Source organism: Phyllostomus discolor, chromosome 7 (assembly GCF_004126475.2).
Source record: "Phyllostomus discolor isolate MPI-MPIP mPhyDis1 chromosome 7, mPhyDis1.pri.v3, whole genome shotgun sequence".
NCBI lineage: Eukaryota > Metazoa > Chordata > Mammalia > Chiroptera > Phyllostomidae > Phyllostomus > Phyllostomus discolor.
The window spans coordinates 46,437,330-46,454,983 of NC_040909.2; the positions used below are offsets into that span (position 1 = coordinate 46,437,330).

Genomic DNA, 17,654 nt, shown 5'->3' on the forward strand with positions numbered 1-17,654 from the left:
GGCCAAAAACCTGTAAGAAAAGTGCCAGGAATAGCTAACATGCTTTCCTTAATAGATAAAGAATTATAAAGCCATAGTAATTGATGTAAGGATAGAATAGCCCTGCAATAAACTGGCCAGAACAAAAGGAATAGGGAAAAAGGTCAGAAAGAGCCAAGAGCACACGGAAATGATGACAGCACTGACACTGTAGACAAATGTGGAAGAGATGGCCATTTCAAGGCACTGCTTATACCTGTGGGAAAAATAGTATCTCTACATCACAGAACACACAAAAATCACTCCCAGCTGCTTTAAAGGCTTAGAAATAATGACAAAATCATTAAACTTTCAGAAAAAAAAAAAGAGGAGAATATAATCTTTGGGCAAGAGGAATTTCTAAAACAAAACACCAAGAAGGATAAAGCACAAAGTTAAAGTCTGATACATCTGAATATGTTAAAATAAAAAACTCTTGCCCTGGTTTGTGTGACTCAGTGGACTGAGAATTGGCCTTCAAACCAGAGGGTCGCCAGTACAATTCCTGGTCAGGGCACATGCCCGAGTTGTGGGCCAGGTCCCTAGTAAGGGGTGTACAAGAGGCAACCACACATTGACGTTTCTCTCCCTCTCTTCCCTATGTCTAGAAATAAATAAATACATAAAATCAAAAGGAAAAAAAAAACTTCTCTTCGCCAAAAGTACTGTAAAAAGACACAGCAGAAGATGCTTGCCAAACATATAACAAAACAACAAAAAAAGATCACTACCTAGTGTAGAAATTCCTAGAAATATGAAAATGAAAAATAGCCCCAAAACAACCAAGAACCCTGGCTGATGTGGCTCAGTTATCGAGTTCTGGCTTGCACACAGAGGGGTTTCCCAGTTAAGATTCCCTGTAAGACCCATGCCTGGGTTGTGGGCTAGGTCCCCAGTTAGGAGTGTGAGGGAAGCAACTGATTGATGTTTCATTAATGTTTCTCTCTCTTTCTTTCTCCCTTCCTTATCCTCTCTCTCTAAAAATAAATAAAATCTAAAAAAAAACCCCAGGAAACAGACAAAAGATTTGAGCAGACACAGAATAAGAATAGTTCATAATCACATGAATATTCAGTCTCTTTACTAATAAAAGAAATGCAAAGTCAAACTACCAAATGAGAAACCACTACTTACCTACAAAGTTGATAAATTTTAAAAAGCCAGACAATTATCAAATTGGACACCTTCCAAATTTGATGCATTCTTACCTTATAATATGCCTTTGCATTGTTAAAAAGTAGCTGGAAGTCAGCAGTCAGCAGATTAACATCATCATACTCTTCCATTTTTAGTTTCTGTTGGATTTTCATCAAGTCAATGGGCTGAGCAACCACTTCATAATAGTCTGGTTGATTTCTGTTATAATTTAACATATTTTTTAAAAAGGTATTAATGCAAAGCCTATGGAAAGTTATATTTCAAATTACCTGTGGTAATATCAATATTTCAAGTGATAGAACACACTAGACTTAGTGCCATTACCAAAACTAGAAGGGAATAACAAAAGCAAGATGCATATGCACACTCTTTTCAAAATATCTATTAGTGATATAAAAACCTAAATTAACATATGTGACAGTCTTTGATATGCTAAATATTTAAGATTTGGGGCACCGACACTAAAACTGTGTCAAAGGTATCTTCTGCAAATAAAAATTATTTGTACTTCATGGTGTTCAACAGTGGCTGAAAACAGGTATTTCAAAGCTCTTCAGCAGCTTACAAAATCAATTGCCTTCCTTTAGTTAGTACCAACGAAAGAACTTTTTCTGCCAACTACTATCAAGTGCCTAGTACATACTATACTGCTTTAATATTAATTACTAAAGTTACAAAGGAGAAAGCTGAGGCCCTTGGCACCAGCAGTTTACCACAGATAAAAGGACATCAGACATATCCAAACATGACAAACAATTAAAAAAATAAAACACCTTGGGAATGATAAACACAAAATTTAGGAGAGTGATCACAGACTGGAAGGAAGAAACAGCGAGGGACACACAGAAAACTTCAACAGTAGTTACAATAATAATTTAAGTGGGTTTGGGTTCATGGATGTTTCTTTTTATCCTCTTTGGCTTTTTTCAAACAAAGTTCCATGATACAAGTAGACCTTCTAAAAAATAATCTAGTGACTATTTTTCTCAATTATCCCTTGGGGGTAGGTAGTTAACTCCATTCTAAATGTGAAAGAGATAAGATTACTTACAGAGAATGTCATCATGGTCATGAAGGCTTTAATCTCTCTTGGGACGTTGGCTGTCATAGCCATACATGTATATTTAATTTTTAAAAACTTTTTATTCTGACATAAAAGTTGCAGACTAGTACAAAGAATGCTTTTTTTCCTGTAGTTTAATGTATATTTTCCACAAACAAGAATCACAGTTCCACTATCAATATCAGGAAATTAACTTTGATACAGAACCACCATCTAATCCACATACTCCACTCACATTTCTAACTGTTCTAAAGTTGTCCTTTATAGCAAAAAGTTCAACTCAAGTCACATGTTGCATTTAGTTATATTTCTTTAGTTTCTTTCATTCTGAAACAATTCCTCAGTCTTTCCTTGACTTTCATGACCTTGATACTTTTGAAGATTACAGGCCAGTTATTATGCAGAGTGTCACTCAATTTGGGTTTGTCTGTTTTCCAGACAAGTTAATGTTATGCTTCTTTGGCAGGATTATGACAAAAATGACAGGGTATTTGTCTCGCTGTACCCTCTCAGGTGGCATATGCTCTCAAGTTGTCCCATTACTCAGATGAGGTTGCTTTTGATCACATGAAGATTATGTTATCTGCCAGCTTCTCAACTAAGTTACTCTTTTCCTCCTTGAACTTTATGGATAGATGCCTCCAAGCTATCTAAAAGCCCATTCCTCATTAATTTATATTAATATGGATTCCTGTTTTACTCAGTGGGTTAAAAACCATTATTATAATTATTTTGATGCTCAAACTGCTCCATGTTTGGCCAGTAGGAATCCTTTCAACATGGCTTTTCTATTCTATGTCTTTTTCACACGTTCCCATCAACCTTAGAGCACTTGCTTATTTTCTGGCACCATAAGATCTTACAAGCTTATCTTGTACTCTATTTGCCCTTGAAATCAGAAATTTCCTGAAATAACTATGGTTTATTTGAATGGTAAATTGTATTTAAAAACCAAGATCAAGGTACCAGGTGTACTCATGTCTACTGAAGGAAGAATAAACTCAGTTTTTTAAAACCCTTATCAACCACTTACAATTTGAATAAACTATAAAATTAAGTGTGAGGAAATAAAAGGAGTACTCAATGTTATTCAGAGAACATATAAGAACATAAAGGTCTCTGTGAGTACCCAACAAAGGTGCCAAGAGGCCTTCTCAGAGTAAGCATTAGGACTTTGTTAATTTGATATCCAAGACAGCTCTCTCCACCTGGGCCTGATGGTCCACAGTCCACTGCTCCCTGATAAGGCTTGGTTTTTAAATACCATTTACCTCCACAGCCTCTCAGGCTTGAGTGATTATCTGTAGACAAATGAGAACCCAATGAGGGCATGTACAGTAGTCCTTTATTTGCAGTTTTGCTTTCCACAGTTTCAGTTAACCATGATAAACCATAGTCTAAAAATATTAAGTGGAAAATTCCAGAAATAAGTTTTAAGTTGCATGCTGTTCATGCCACCCTGCTCCATCTTGCTCAGGACATAAATCACCCCTTCGTCCAGAGGATCCACACTGTATACTACCTTCCCGTTAGCCACTTAGTACCCAACGTAGTTATCATCAGACTACAGCAGTATTACAGTACTTGTGTACAAGTAACCTTTACTTTACTTAATGGCTCCAAAGCTGAAGAGTAGTGATGCTGGCAAATGGTATATACCAGAAAGAAGCTGTAAAGTGCTTCTTTTAAGTGAACAGGTGAAAATTCTTGACTTAATAAGAAAAAAAGAATCATATGTTAAGGATGCAAAGATTTATGGTAACAATGAATCTTCTAACCCAAGCCAGTGTGGCTCAGTTGGTTGGGCACTGTCCCACAACTGAAAGGTTGCCAGTTCAATTCCTGGTCAGGGCACATGCCTGGGTTATAGGTTCAGTCCCCAGTCAGGTCCCTTACAGAAGGCAGCCAATTGATGTTTCTCTCCCTCTCCTCTAAAATCAAATAAATAAATAATTTTTAAAAAGATGAATCTTCCATCTGTGACATTGTGAAGGAAAAAGAAATTCATGCTAGTTTTTCTGTCAACCTTAAACTGCAAAAGTTATGGCCACAGTACATGTAAGTGCTTAATTAGGATGGGAAAAGCATTACATTTGTGAGTGAAGACATGAACGGAAAACGTGTTCCAATTGATGGTCATGTGTTGTGCCAGAAAGAATCGAGTCTATACAAAGACTTCAAGGGGACCCCTGAAACAAGTGATACCAAGCCATTTACTGCAAGTAAGGGTGGTTACACAGATTCAGGAATAGGTTTGGATGGAAAGATATAAATATTATCTGAGAGGTTACATCTCCAGATGAAGAAGCTGCTGCCATATTTCTGCCAGAACTGATTTTTCAGTACTGGCAGAACTGATTAAGGAGAAAGGTATGTAGGTACAGGAAAAACATAATGTACATGTGGGTATTGAAACTATTCCTGGTTTCCAGCATCCACTGGGGGTCTTGGAATGTAACCCACATGGATAAGGAGGAAACCTACTATAACTGGAAAGGACACTACTTCCTGGATGCTCTACTAGAGGGCTTCTCACAAACTTTTCAGAATTACTACAGAAACAAAAAGGAGATCAGGATCCAACATCCCACTCTATTAATATAGTCAAAACAAGGTCCCCCCACTTTCAAAATAAAATAGCTCTACTAATTTTCCCCTTTAAATCAACATACAGAAAAGCATTAAGAAGTAAAAATTTGTCCTTATTTATCCAGAGTTGAAAGCACTGGTAGTATTCTTCCAGACTTCTAAGCACATGTACACATAAACAGGATTGTACACTGCATATTCTTTAATTAACAGCTTCTCTCTTTCAACAAAATAGATGAGGGCACCCTGCCATATGGCCACAGAATAGCAGAAGCATAACTAAAAATTTTAAACCAGAAAAGTGAGAAACACCAGGCCTGATGTGTAGAGCTTCTGACTACACCATTTCCCCCCTTTCCCAGGCAGACAGCATTCTAAGCTGCTGCATAGGTACAAAAGATCATGTTCTTCAGCCTCGCTGCAGCTATGTTCTGGCCAGTGCAAGAGCTGAAACGTGCCATGTTCAGGACACACCCTTCACATGCTTTCATTTTCCGATGGGCTGAAAAGTAGTTGTAGAGCCAACACAGACCATGCAGACAAAGCTGACACTCCAAGGACAGCTGAATAAAGAGGCAGACAGTACTTGGACCCTGACAACTTCACAAAACTGGACTTTTACATGAAAGAAAGCAGTTTTTCTCTTTCCAGCCATTATGTGTATGTCTCAGTATAAGTAGCCTAATATACTAATCAAAATAAAGTTTCAAACAGATTCAGATTGTGTAGCTCAGAGCAACACTACTTCCCATACACTGAGAAAACACATACATTCCACAGAAGGGCAGACATTCCACAGAAGCACAGCACTGGGAGAAGGCAGCAATGCTAATAGGCATCATATCATGGAGGCTGGAAGACAGTGTTCCAGCACCTAAGACTTGTATCCTCTGCCCCTCAGCACTAGCCTACTGGTAGAAAGCAGGCAGCAGAGGGGTAGTCTCTCTGTGAAAGTTTTGTGTGTTCTAGTTATGATGTTGCTCCTCTATATAACATACTGGTTAAGAACACAGGCTTCAGAATCAGAAAAACTTGAGTCTGAATTCTGGTTTTTAGTAGTTCTGAAAACTTCAGCAAGTTCTCACCTATGAACTATGATAATACAAGTTAAAACAACATTAACATCTAAAAAGTGCTTAGCACTATGTCTAGTATGTGCTAAGCAATAAATATAGGCTTTTGGTATCATATGCTAAATAAATTACAACTTTTAAAATACTATTAATAATAAACCAACTGAAATCTGGAAATAGTTACCTCATGTTTTAAAAAGTCCCTCATTTATGGCCGTCACTAAGTTACAGGGCTCTTCCTTCTAATTCCGAATGGTGATATTACACCCTTGGTGGTTCTGCTCTTTGGAGTGAGTAGTTTGCCTTCAGCTCAACCTGCAGCTTGTTTGCTACCCACTATGGCATCAACAATCACAAATGGAACAAATTTCTTAATTAACTCAAAATTACTTATTAACTAATCATTTATAGTTAGTTAATCCCCGGAACCTATGCTATTAGGAACCTATGCTCTCCTTATAGTTAGTTAATCCCCGGAACCTATGCTATTAGGAACCTATGCGCTCCTTAATTAGTTACATTATTAACTAATAATTTCTTAATTATTAGTTTCCTATAGCTGTTGTAAAAAAATTACCACAAACCTAATGGCCTAAAACAACACAAACTAACCCTACAGAAGTCCAAAATAGATGTCACTGGGCTAAAAAGCAAGGTGTTGGCATTTCTTCTAGAGAGTCTATGGAAGAATCCATTGTCTAGCCTTTTCTAGCTTCCAGTGACCACCTACATTCTTGGGCTTGTAGCCCCTTCCTCAATCTTCAAAGCCAGGAGTAGAGCATCTTCAAGTCTCTCTTTAACTCATCTGCTTCCCTCTTCCCTGTTTAAGGACTCTGGTGATTACACTGGGCCTATCTAGATAATCCAGATAAATCTCTCCAATTCAAAGTAAATTGATTAACAAGATTTGGAAGACTTCCAGTCAGGATGGCAGAATAGACAGATATGGCTCAGCTCTTTGCACAACCACATCAAAATTACAACTTAAATATTGAGCAACCATCACTCAGGAAAAAGTCAGAAATCAAGCTGAATGGAGGTCTGACAACTACACAATTAAAGGAACCATATCCATCCACAGGGGTACAGATGTGGAATGGGCTAGTCCCACATCCACAGGGGATATCTCAGGAGCGAGGAGTCTGTGAGACCCACACCAGGCTGCCCAGCCCACAGTTCCAGTACCAGAAAGATAAGTCCTCACAAGTTTGGGCTGCAAAATCCAGCAAGGATTGAGTCAGTGGAAGACACTGCTGGAGCCCCAAGCAGTTCCTCTTAAAGAAGACACACATGGACTCACCTACTCAGACTCACTCCCTCTGATCTCCAGGACAAGGGTAGCAGGTTGAAAGGCACCAGTGGTATACAGGGAAAAACTGAGATACATGAAATCAAGGCGAGCAGAGGCCATTGTCCCTTTGCTAAACCCTCCCCCTACACAGCTGGTGACATATCTGAGACTCTATTAACCTAGCTAACACTGTTTGACCAGCCTTGGAGATCCCCACAGGCTCTGCCCCGCCCAACTTATGGGACGCCCAAACTACTTTTCCATAAGAATGACTTGTCCTGTCAAACAAGCAAAAGTTGGCTTCAGTGAGCCCTAGCAGAAGCCAGATTAGATTCATAGCTTGGTTTCTCCTAGGAATCTCCAAGCCCAGAACAAGTAGCAGTCATCTTAGATTTCTTTATAGCTCTGGCAGGGCACCCAGACAAAACACAGGTGGGGGCAAACCTTGGGCTGCACCACCCAGGAAACCTGAAAGCCAACACACCCAGTGGACAGCTACAGATCACTTTAGAGCACCACCACGCTGCCTCACGGGTGCCAGAAGGAGAAGAGAGAGAGCAAGAAAATGAAAATCTATCTGAAAAAACAATGAAAGAAAATGTCCCTAATTTGATGAAGGAAACAGACATGCAAAGCACAGAGAGACCCAATTATGATGGATGCAAAGAGGTCCACTCCAAGACACCAAAGGTTAAAAAGAGACTCAGAAGCAGTAAGAGAAAAGCAGTTACTTACCAGATGGTTGATAGATAGGAGAGAGGAGGGGGAGAATGGGAGAAGAGGCGAGGGGATTAAGAAGTACAAATAGGTGGTTACAGAATACCCATGGGGGATGTAAAGTACAGTATAGGAAATGGAGTAGCCAGAGAACTTATACACATGACCCATGGACATGAAAAATGATTGGAGGATTGCTTGAGGGAGTAGGGGACTTGGGGGGGGGGGCAAGGGGGAAAATCAGGACTACAGTAATAGCATAAAAATATATAATTTTAAAAAAGTAAATTGATTAACAAACTCAATTTCTTTTTGCAGTGTAATCCAACATAGTCATAGGTTCCGGGGATTAAAACATGGACATATTTGGGGGCCATTACTCTGTCTATAACATGCATGTATGTTTTCTTTTATATATTATGTTTTTTAATGATTCTTAGAGAGGAAGGGGAAGGAGATGGAGTGAGACAGAGGGAGAGATAGAGAGAGAGAGAGACAGACAGAAAGAGAGAAGAAGGGAAAAAGGCAGATTGATTGGTTGGTTGGTTGTCTCCGGTATGTGCCTGACTGGGAATTAAACCAACAACCTGGCTATGTGCTCTGACCAAAGATTAAACCTGCAACCTTTTTGTGTATGGGACAACACTCCAACCAACTGAACCACCTGGACAGGACCATATATGTTTTCTGAACAAATAACTTAAACTGCCAGAAGAGAAGAGAATAGTGATGTTCCGACATAAGAGAGGAGGAAAGCTCTAGTCAGGGGGAACAGAGCCTCCACAGGGAGGTGTGTACAGGTGCGTATCGGGGCCAGCAGTATGTTTTGCTTCACTGCATCACTGGAGTCAAACCCAAAAGTAAAGGAGAAAAGAGAGAAAGCAAGTGAAAATAATCATTGTGGCCTTTCTGCATTATTTTGAAAAATCAATCCCTCTTAATGATGATACCTACAACTTCAATGTTGGTACCTTAGAGGTTACTATTTTTAAGTTATATTTTATTGATTATGCTATTACAGTTGTCCCAATTTTTCCCCCTTTGCCCCCTTCAACAAGCACCCCCACTCCTGTAGGCAATCCCCACATCACCATTCATGTCTCTGGGTATAATAAGATCTTTGGCTATTCCACTTCCTACACGGTACTTGACATCCCCATGGCTGTTCTGTAACTACCTATTTGTACTTACTAATCCCCTCAACTCCTCACCCGTTCCCCCACACCACTCTACCATCTGGCAACCATCAAAACACTCTCCATATCCATGACTCTGTTTTGTTCTTGTCTGCTAAGTTTGTTTTTTAGATTCAATTGTTGATACATACATATTTAATGCCATTTTATTGTTCATAGTTTTGATCTTCTTTTTCATAAATAAGTCCATTTAACATTTCACATAATAATACTTGGTGATGATGAAGTCCTTTAGTTTTTTCTTGTATGCAAAACTCTTTATCTGCCCTTCGATTCTAAATGATAGCTTTGCTGGGTAGAACAATCTTGGCTGTAGGTCCCTGCTTTTCTGACACTGAATGTCTTGCCAGTACCCTCTAGACTGCAGTTTTTAAGAAATCAGGTGACAGTCTTATGGGAACTCCCCTTTAGATAACTAAATGCTTTTCTCTTGCTACTTCTAAGAGTCTCTCTTTAACCTTTGGAATTTTAATCATTATGTGTCTTGGAGTGGGCCTCTTTGCATCCATGTTGTTTGGGGCTCTCTGTGCTTCCTGGACTTGAATGTCCACTTCCTTCACCAAATTAGGGAGTTTCCTTTCATTATTTTTTCAAACAGAGTTGCAATTTCTTGCTCTTTCTCTTCTCCATCTGACACCCCTATGATGTGAATGTCAGAAAGCTTGAAGTTGTCCCAGAGGCTGCTTACACTATCCTTGTTTTGTGGATTCCTTTTTCTTCTTGTTGTTCTGATTGGTTGTTTTTTGCTTCCTTATGTTCCAAATCATTGATGTGATTTTCAGCTTAATCAACTCTACTGCTATTTCCCTGTAAATTGTTCTTTATTTCAATCAGTGTATGCTTCATTTCTGATTCGGTATTTTTATGCTGTTGAGGTCCTCACTAATTTCCTTAACCATCCTAAAAACCAATGTTTTGAACTCTGCATTTGATAGGTGGTTTGTCTCCATTTTGTTTAAGTGTTTTTCTGGAGTTTTGATCTGTTCTTTCATTTGGACAATATTTCTTTGTCTCCTCATTTTGGCAGCTTCCCTGGGTTTGTTTCTATGTATGAGGTAGAACTACTATGACTCCCTCTCTTGGTAGTGTGGCCTAATGTAGTAGGTGTCCTGTAAAGTCTATTGGCATAGTCTCCCCTATCAGCCAAGCCGGGTAGAATAGGTGTGCCCTTGGTGTATTTACTAACCCTTGGTGTATGCTGAGTACATCCTCCTCTTGTAGTTGAGTCTTGATTGCTGCTGGCAGTTCAAAGGGAGAAACCGACCCAGGCCAGTCAGCTGCAAGGACTGTCTGTGTTCACTGACCAACAGTCTCTGCCCGCCATGGAGGATCAGGTGTGCAACGGCAGGGTGGTGGCGCTCTGATGTGTTCTGTAGCTTGTACTTGGTGTACAGGTTCTGGGATCTCCCAAGTGGTACAGGCTAAGATCAGCCCCCACCTACATTGTGCCTAGGGTCACCCTGCCTGAGCTACAAAGCAATCTGAGATGACTGCTACTTGTGCTTGACTTGGAGGTTCCCAAGGAAAGCCAAGCTGTGAATCTAGGCTAACTGCTGCTAGTGCCTGGCCTGTGGCCACTTAGCCAGAGGTAAAGGGTCTAGGGACTCACTGAGGCTGGTTGTTTTTTTTTATTTAAGAGGATTTAGAAGTTGTGAAGCAAGAGCCAAGACCATTCATTCATATGTAAAAGTTACTGATAACAGCTTGGGTGGGCCCCTAAGTTGGGTGAGATGGAGTCTTAGCAGATCTCTAGGGCAGAGCTTACTTGGTCAGTTGATAGAGTGTCGGATATGGCACCCTTTTGCTGGGTTTGGGCTCTTTTGGGGGAGGGCTCAGAAAAGGGAGAATTCTGTCTGCATTTCTGTCCGGGAGAAAGCTGTTCTCAAGCTCGTGCCTTGATGCTAGTCACTTTAGTTTCTCCTCTTATGCCACTGGTGCCTTTCAAGCTGTTACCCTGCTGCTGGACCTAAGAGGGAGTGAGTCTGAACTGCTTGGGACTCCAGAACTTTCTTCCATCAACTCAATCCCCACTGGTTTTTGCAGCCAGAAGTTATGGGGGCTTATCTTTCTGGCACTGGTTCCCTGGGCTGGGAGGCCTGTGGTGGGACTGGGACTACTCACTCTGGAGATATTCCTCCCAAATGTTTATCTACTACTCGTGGATATGGAACTAGCCTATTTCACGTCTCCACCCCTCCTACCAGTGTGAATGCATGTGGTTTCTTTAATTCTATAGAAAGGCTGTTAATTTTTTAAAATTATGCTTTACTTTGAAGGAAATAGAGAAAGAACAAATTAAATCCAAAGAGAGAGTAAGGAAATAATATTAAAAGCAGAGATACATGAAAGAGAATAGAAAAGAATTTTAAAAGTCAGCTGACAGTTGTATTGAAAAGATAAACAAAATTGAAATACCCTTAGCTAGACTAAGTAGGCAAAATAAAATCAGAAATGAAAGAGGGGCCATTACAACCAATGCTACAGAAACAAGAAGGATTATAAGAGAATATTATGAATAGTTGTATACCAATAAATTGGATAACCTATAAGAAATTAATAAATTCCTATGAACATACAACCTACCAAGACTGATTATAAGAAACAGAAAACCTGAATAGACCTATAACTAGTATAGAGATTAAATCAGTAATAAAAGTCTCCTGGCAAAGAAAATCCCTGGATCTAATGACTTCACAGGTGAATTTCACCAAACATTAAAGAAGATCTATCCTTATCAAACTTCTTCAACAAATTGTAAGAGGGAAAAGTTACTTATTACGTGAGGCCAACAATGCCCTGATACCAAAGCCAGACAAAGACACTACAAGAAAACTACAGATCAATATCCCTTATGAACACTGATGCAAAAATCCTCAATAAAACATTAGCTAATTGAATTCGGTAGCATATTAAAAGGATTATGTACCATGACCAAGAGGGATTTATTCCTGGAATGCAAGGGTGGTTCAATCTATGCTAATTCATAAAAGTAATGCATCTATTAACAGAATGAAGGAAAATAATGACATGATGGCCTCATTTAAAACAGAAAAAGCATGTGACGAAATTCAATACCCTGTCACCACAAAAACTCTCAACAAATTAGGTATACATGAAAACCACCTCAATATAGTAAAGTCCTTATTTGAAAAACCCATAACTACCATCACTCTCAAAATGGTGCAAGACAGAAAACTTTTCCTCTAAGATCAGGAACATGTCTAGGATGCTTTCTCTTGACATTTCCTTGCAACATAATACTGGAAGTCCCGGTCAGAACAATTAAGTAATGAAAAGAAATAACTGGCATCTACCAAATTGTGAAGGAAGAAGTAAAATTATCTCTGTTTATAGATGACAGGGTCTTATCTGCAAAATTTTAAAGATCACACACACACACATTAGAACTAATAAGCGAAGTCAGCAGTATACAAAATCAACATACAAAAAACCAGTTGCATTTCTATACACTAATAATGAATGATCCAAAAAGTAAATTAAGAAAACAATTCCATTTATAATAGCATCAAAGAAAATAAAATACTCAGGAATAAATCTAACTAAGTAGGCGACCTATACACTGAAAACTCCATATTTCTGTAAGAAATTAAAGAAAACACCTATAAATGGAAAAAATCTCATGTTCATGTATTGAAAGTTAATACTGTTAAGACACCAATACCATCTAAAGCAATCTACAGATTCAACACAATCCTTATCAAAATTCCAACAGCATTTTTTGCTGATACAAAAAAAAAATCAATCCTGAAATTCACATGGAGAGCCTCAAATAGCCAAAACTATCTTGAAAAAGAACAAAGTTGGAAGACTGTCAAGTTCATGCATAAATTAACCACCACAAAGGACTCATACTTTTTGATTTCCAAACTTACTATAAAACTGCAAGTGTAGCGAAGATGTGGAGTAATTATAGCCCTGTAAACTGTTGGTGGGAATGTAAAATGGTACAATTATGAGAAACAGTATTGTGATTCCTCAAAAAACAGACTTATTATAGATCTAGCAATCCTAATTCTGGGTATACAGTACATCCGAAAGAACTGAAAACAGCATCTCGAAGAGGTATTTGCACACCCATGCTCACTGCAGCATTATTCACAATAGCCAAGAGGTAGAAGCAACTCAAGTGTTTATCAAGGTATGAAAGGATAAACCAAATAATGGAATATTACTCAGCCTTAAAAAGAAGGCAATCCTGTCACGTGGATGAATCTTGAGGGCATTATGCTAAGTGAAATAAGCCAGTCACAAAAGGCAAATACTCTATGATTCCACTTATACAAGTGGAAGTAGTCAAATTTATAGAAACAGAAAAGTACAATAGTGATTGCCAGGGTTTGGGAGGAAGGGAGAAATGGGGAGCTGTTCGATGCATATAGAGTTTCAATTTTACAATATGTACCACAATGTGAATATACTTAACACTTACTGAACTGTATTCTTAAAATGGTTAAGACTGTAAATTTTATGTTGTGCATTTTTTAACCACAATTTAAGAAAAAATTTAAATATGCTTACTACATCTTGACAACTAAAACAAACCTGACCTGTCATTTAAGCCTTCCTTAAAAAAAAAAAAAAATCAAGCCCTGGCTTGCATAGCTCAGTGGATTGAGCATGGGCTGCGAACCAAAGTGTCGCAGGTTCGATTCCCAGCCAGGGTACATACCTGGGTTGCAGGCCATGACCCCCAGCAACCGCACATTGATGTTTCTCTCTCTTTCTCTCCCTCTCCCTCTCCCTCTCTCTCCCCCTCTCTGTCTCCCTCCCCTCTCTAAAAATAAATAAAATAAAATGTAAAAAAAAAATCAATTATCAAATACTTTAAAACACTGACACAAGACTATATTCCTCCCACTCACCTTCCAACTCACCTTCGCTTTGGTGCCCTAATGAAGAGCTCACAGAGAAGCCTGCCCTGTTCATCTTTATAGTCCCGGATGGTGTTGTACAGTTCATGACACACAGCAATCTACATGTTGGAAAAGAGAAAAATCACAAGAAAAGTGAGCAGAAAGCCAGTGTAGGCATATTACATAATCTTTAATAAAACATATTCATGAAAAGCAAGTAGATAAGTACAAGGACAAGGCCCCCAATTACCATCAGGAACCCAAGTCTGAACTATGCTGACAGTATCTCTATTTAAAATAATTTAACTGCCCTGGCTGGGTGGCTGAGCTGGTTGGAACACTGTCCCATAACAAAAGGTTGAAGTTCAATTCCTGGTCCAGAACATACCTAAGTTGTAGGTTCAATCCCCGGTCAGGGCACGTACAGGATGCAATCAATCAATGTTTCTCTCTCTCCCCCTTTCTCTCTACACCCTCTTCCTCTCTCTCTAAAAGCAACAAACATATCTTCAGGTGAGGATTAAAAATAAATAAATAAATAAAAATAAAATTTAACTGATATATGTCTTGGTATCTTTCATCAGATTTATGCAACTGGTGACTTTTTCTTTCCTTTTTTTTGTTTAAACTAAATCAGTTGATATTATTCTCTTGCTTAAAATCTAATACTGGGGCTTCCTACTATTCAGAATATAAAATCTAAACTCTAACACTGCCCTGGCTGCTGTAGCTCAGTGGATTTAGTGTGGGCTGCAAGCCAAAGGGTCACCAGTTCAATTCCCAGTCAGGGCACATGCCTGAGTTGCCGGCCAGGTCCCCAGTGGGGGCCATGTGAGAGGCAACCACACATTGATGTTTCTCTCCCTCTCTTTCTTCCTCCCTTCCCTCTTTCTAAAAATAAATAAAATCTTTAAACAAACAAACAAACACAAACAAACTCTAACACTGCCCACAGAGTATGCAGAATAACTACACACCCTGGCTAGGCATACTTTACTAGTCTCCTCCCTCTTGACCATTTCTCTATAATCGTAACACACCAAACTCATTCATGACCCAGCCCCTCTGCTTGGAACAGTCTTCCCCAGAGCTCCACAAGGCCAGTGCCTTCTCATTACAGAGAAACCTGAAAGTCTGGGCCAAAACAGCCTAACTCACCCAAACTTTTCTTCTTACCACTAGCTGAGGGTATTCTTTAATCGTTCATCTATTTACATTCTGCTTCCCCTATACTAGAATCTTAGTTCCGTGTGAAAAATTGGCTTGTCTTACACATGGCCATATCCTAATAACCTTCAGTACTTGGTATAGGACAAGCACACAGTTATTTGAGTGACTATATAATGGCACATACTGATAGTTTTTATTGTTTCATAGTATTCAAGTATATTATTACTATAAGATTTCTAGGTAAATATATACTTTTCAAGGTTAAGAATATAATGCCACAGGAAAAAGAAATAGAGAGGGCTTGCATCTTAACCGCTTATCATTAAAAGCAGGATAGGGAATCCTAGGGAAAGCTGGCAGAAACTGTGTGATCCAAGTTACTCACAGGATCTACAGTTGGAAGGTTAGAAAGTCTCCTCCTTTTCCTGCTTGGGCCTGGTGTAGACACAGAATGGTGTCCATCATCAAAGTCCCCGCTGACACTACTGGAAGGGGAGGTTGCTCTTCTTCTTTTGGAACCCATGGAATCCAACTTCTTCTATAAGAAATAATTATGAATGTTCTTATATTTAAATTTACAGACTCTGTCACCAAGCCCTGAGCTGGCCACCTAATTATCAAGCTTCTGGTTCATTCAGGGAGATAGTTTAACTGTGGCAAAGAAGCTTGACTAACTGTAAGATTTTTCAATGAAAGTCCTAGACCTTGTTGCTTTAGTCCCTTCATTTACCAAATGCTAGACTTTCAACTTGAATAGGACAAATTCAGCAAACGTGTTCTCATTTGTATACCACCAATTTCAAATGATTCAAACAGTTCTGGCCTCAAAATTACCCTAGACTGGAGCTTGAAAACCCACATGCAATGGTACAACAGTGTACTGGAAGTTTTGACCCCTCATCCCCTGAGGAAGCTAGGCAAGCCCAGGGGACAGAAGCCCCAAACAAGTCACCTCTGGAGTAAGCAGCCTTATCTGTTTTCCCCAGTGTCTTACAATTGCAATAATTTTCCAGGTGGGCCACGAGGCGGGGAAAAAAAGGATCCATGCTTGAGGCAAATGAATAGTGCAAAAATTTAGAGAGACAGAGGACAATTAATTTTCTAACATTTTAGATGCACCCTAAAATTAACACACTGAGAATGACTTTTCTCTATTCGTTAAAGAGGAACCCACAGGACATACCCCTGGAAAACACTTAAAGTGACTTGCCATACCTGTGCCAGAATAGCAAAACTGTGCTTTGAAATTTCTCTGTCACTCCAGACTAACCTCCTTTTCAGTTATAGGAGGTTATTCTATCCCTGCTAATTGTGAAATCATAACTTTAATTTTTAGTAGATCATCTGGAAGAGCACCTCAGAGGTGAGTGTTTAGATCCTGCTTCACCTTTCTAAATTTGCCCTCAGTTTCAGGCAGGTTGCTAAGTAACTAATCTTAGTACAACTTTACAAATATATACATTTGACTATTACATAAGAAAAGTTATCATTGGAATAATTTGCTACATCTACAGGGGAAGGTATATACTAGGAAGGTCCTATAATGCTTACACATTTTAACTACAGTATCAAATAGTATGTTGTGATTTTAAAGGTCTTTCTCTAACACTGAAAGAAAAACTGATCCCAGTTTCACTCACCAACATTCAATTTCAGAAACTAAGGCACTGTAGCTCAAAGAATGGGTTGCCAATAGTATGGAGAGGAAAACTGGGGATCTCCAGGGAATGAAAGCAGGTACAAAACATACCAACAAGTAAATGATCCTGGTAAGCAACTAAAAACAAGTCTCTTATCTCTCTCTTCTTTCAACAGTCTATATGGTATTTGAAAACATAGCCCACCATGAAGATGATCCTTCCTCTAGGCTTCGATTGTTACACACTGCATTCATTTGCAATCAGCTACAACTGGCTAAAAGCTCAAAGGGCTTAAGCCAAGGACGGTCAGGTTTAGTTGATTTTTACTTATTTTATAAAAGGCTGATAAACTGTCCTCAATCATAAAGATGAAGAAACTAAGGACCAACCCTTTGTAAACAGTCTACGACAAGGACACAAGTGAATTTGATAAACATGAGGAGGGGATCTTTATGAAAAGGATAATAAAATTTGAGAAAGGTGGAAGGGAAAAGACAAGGAAGAACAGAAAAGGGAAAGGGCGTAGATGATCAGTAATTTACCAGCTTTACCAGAGCACAACCAGCGCCTCGAAAAGCCAGTCTCCTCATTATGTCTGAAGGCCAAGTGAAGCCAGTGGGAGAAGGCAGAGCTTTAAAAGTGCTGATTCAGTGTTAATACATTCAAAACTGAAAGAGAAGAACAAGACAGAGAAAGGGGGGTGGGGGAAGAAGGGTCAGAAGTAAATATGGAAACTAATAGAAAACATTTGAGGAGAACTGCTAAGGAAAGACAAGAGAACTGGAGAAAATAGCCATGGTTTCTTGTGCCAATGAAAGTAACGGCTACAAAGGCTCAGGCATTTAAAGCACCTAACATTTCTTTC

General features: G+C 39.1%; 1 protein-coding gene across 1 annotated transcript in view; it reads right to left on the minus strand.

Moving 5' to 3' along the window:
* Positions 1-17,654, minus strand: part of PBRM1 (polybromo 1) — a 123,232-nt gene that overhangs the window by 104,553 nt on the left and 1,025 nt on the right. Inside the window, exons 2-5 of the mRNA XM_036030884.1 lie at positions 17,332-17,457; positions 15,535-15,687; positions 14,001-14,098; positions 1,227-1,374 (exon numbers count right to left, since the gene is read on the minus strand). Coding sequence (XP_035886777.1) covers positions 1,227-1,374; positions 14,001-14,098; positions 15,535-15,687; positions 17,332-17,379 — 447 coding nt within the window. The 5' untranslated portion in view covers positions 17,380-17,457. The remainder of the gene's footprint in view (positions 1-1,226; positions 1,375-14,000; positions 14,099-15,534; positions 15,688-17,331; positions 17,458-17,654) is intronic.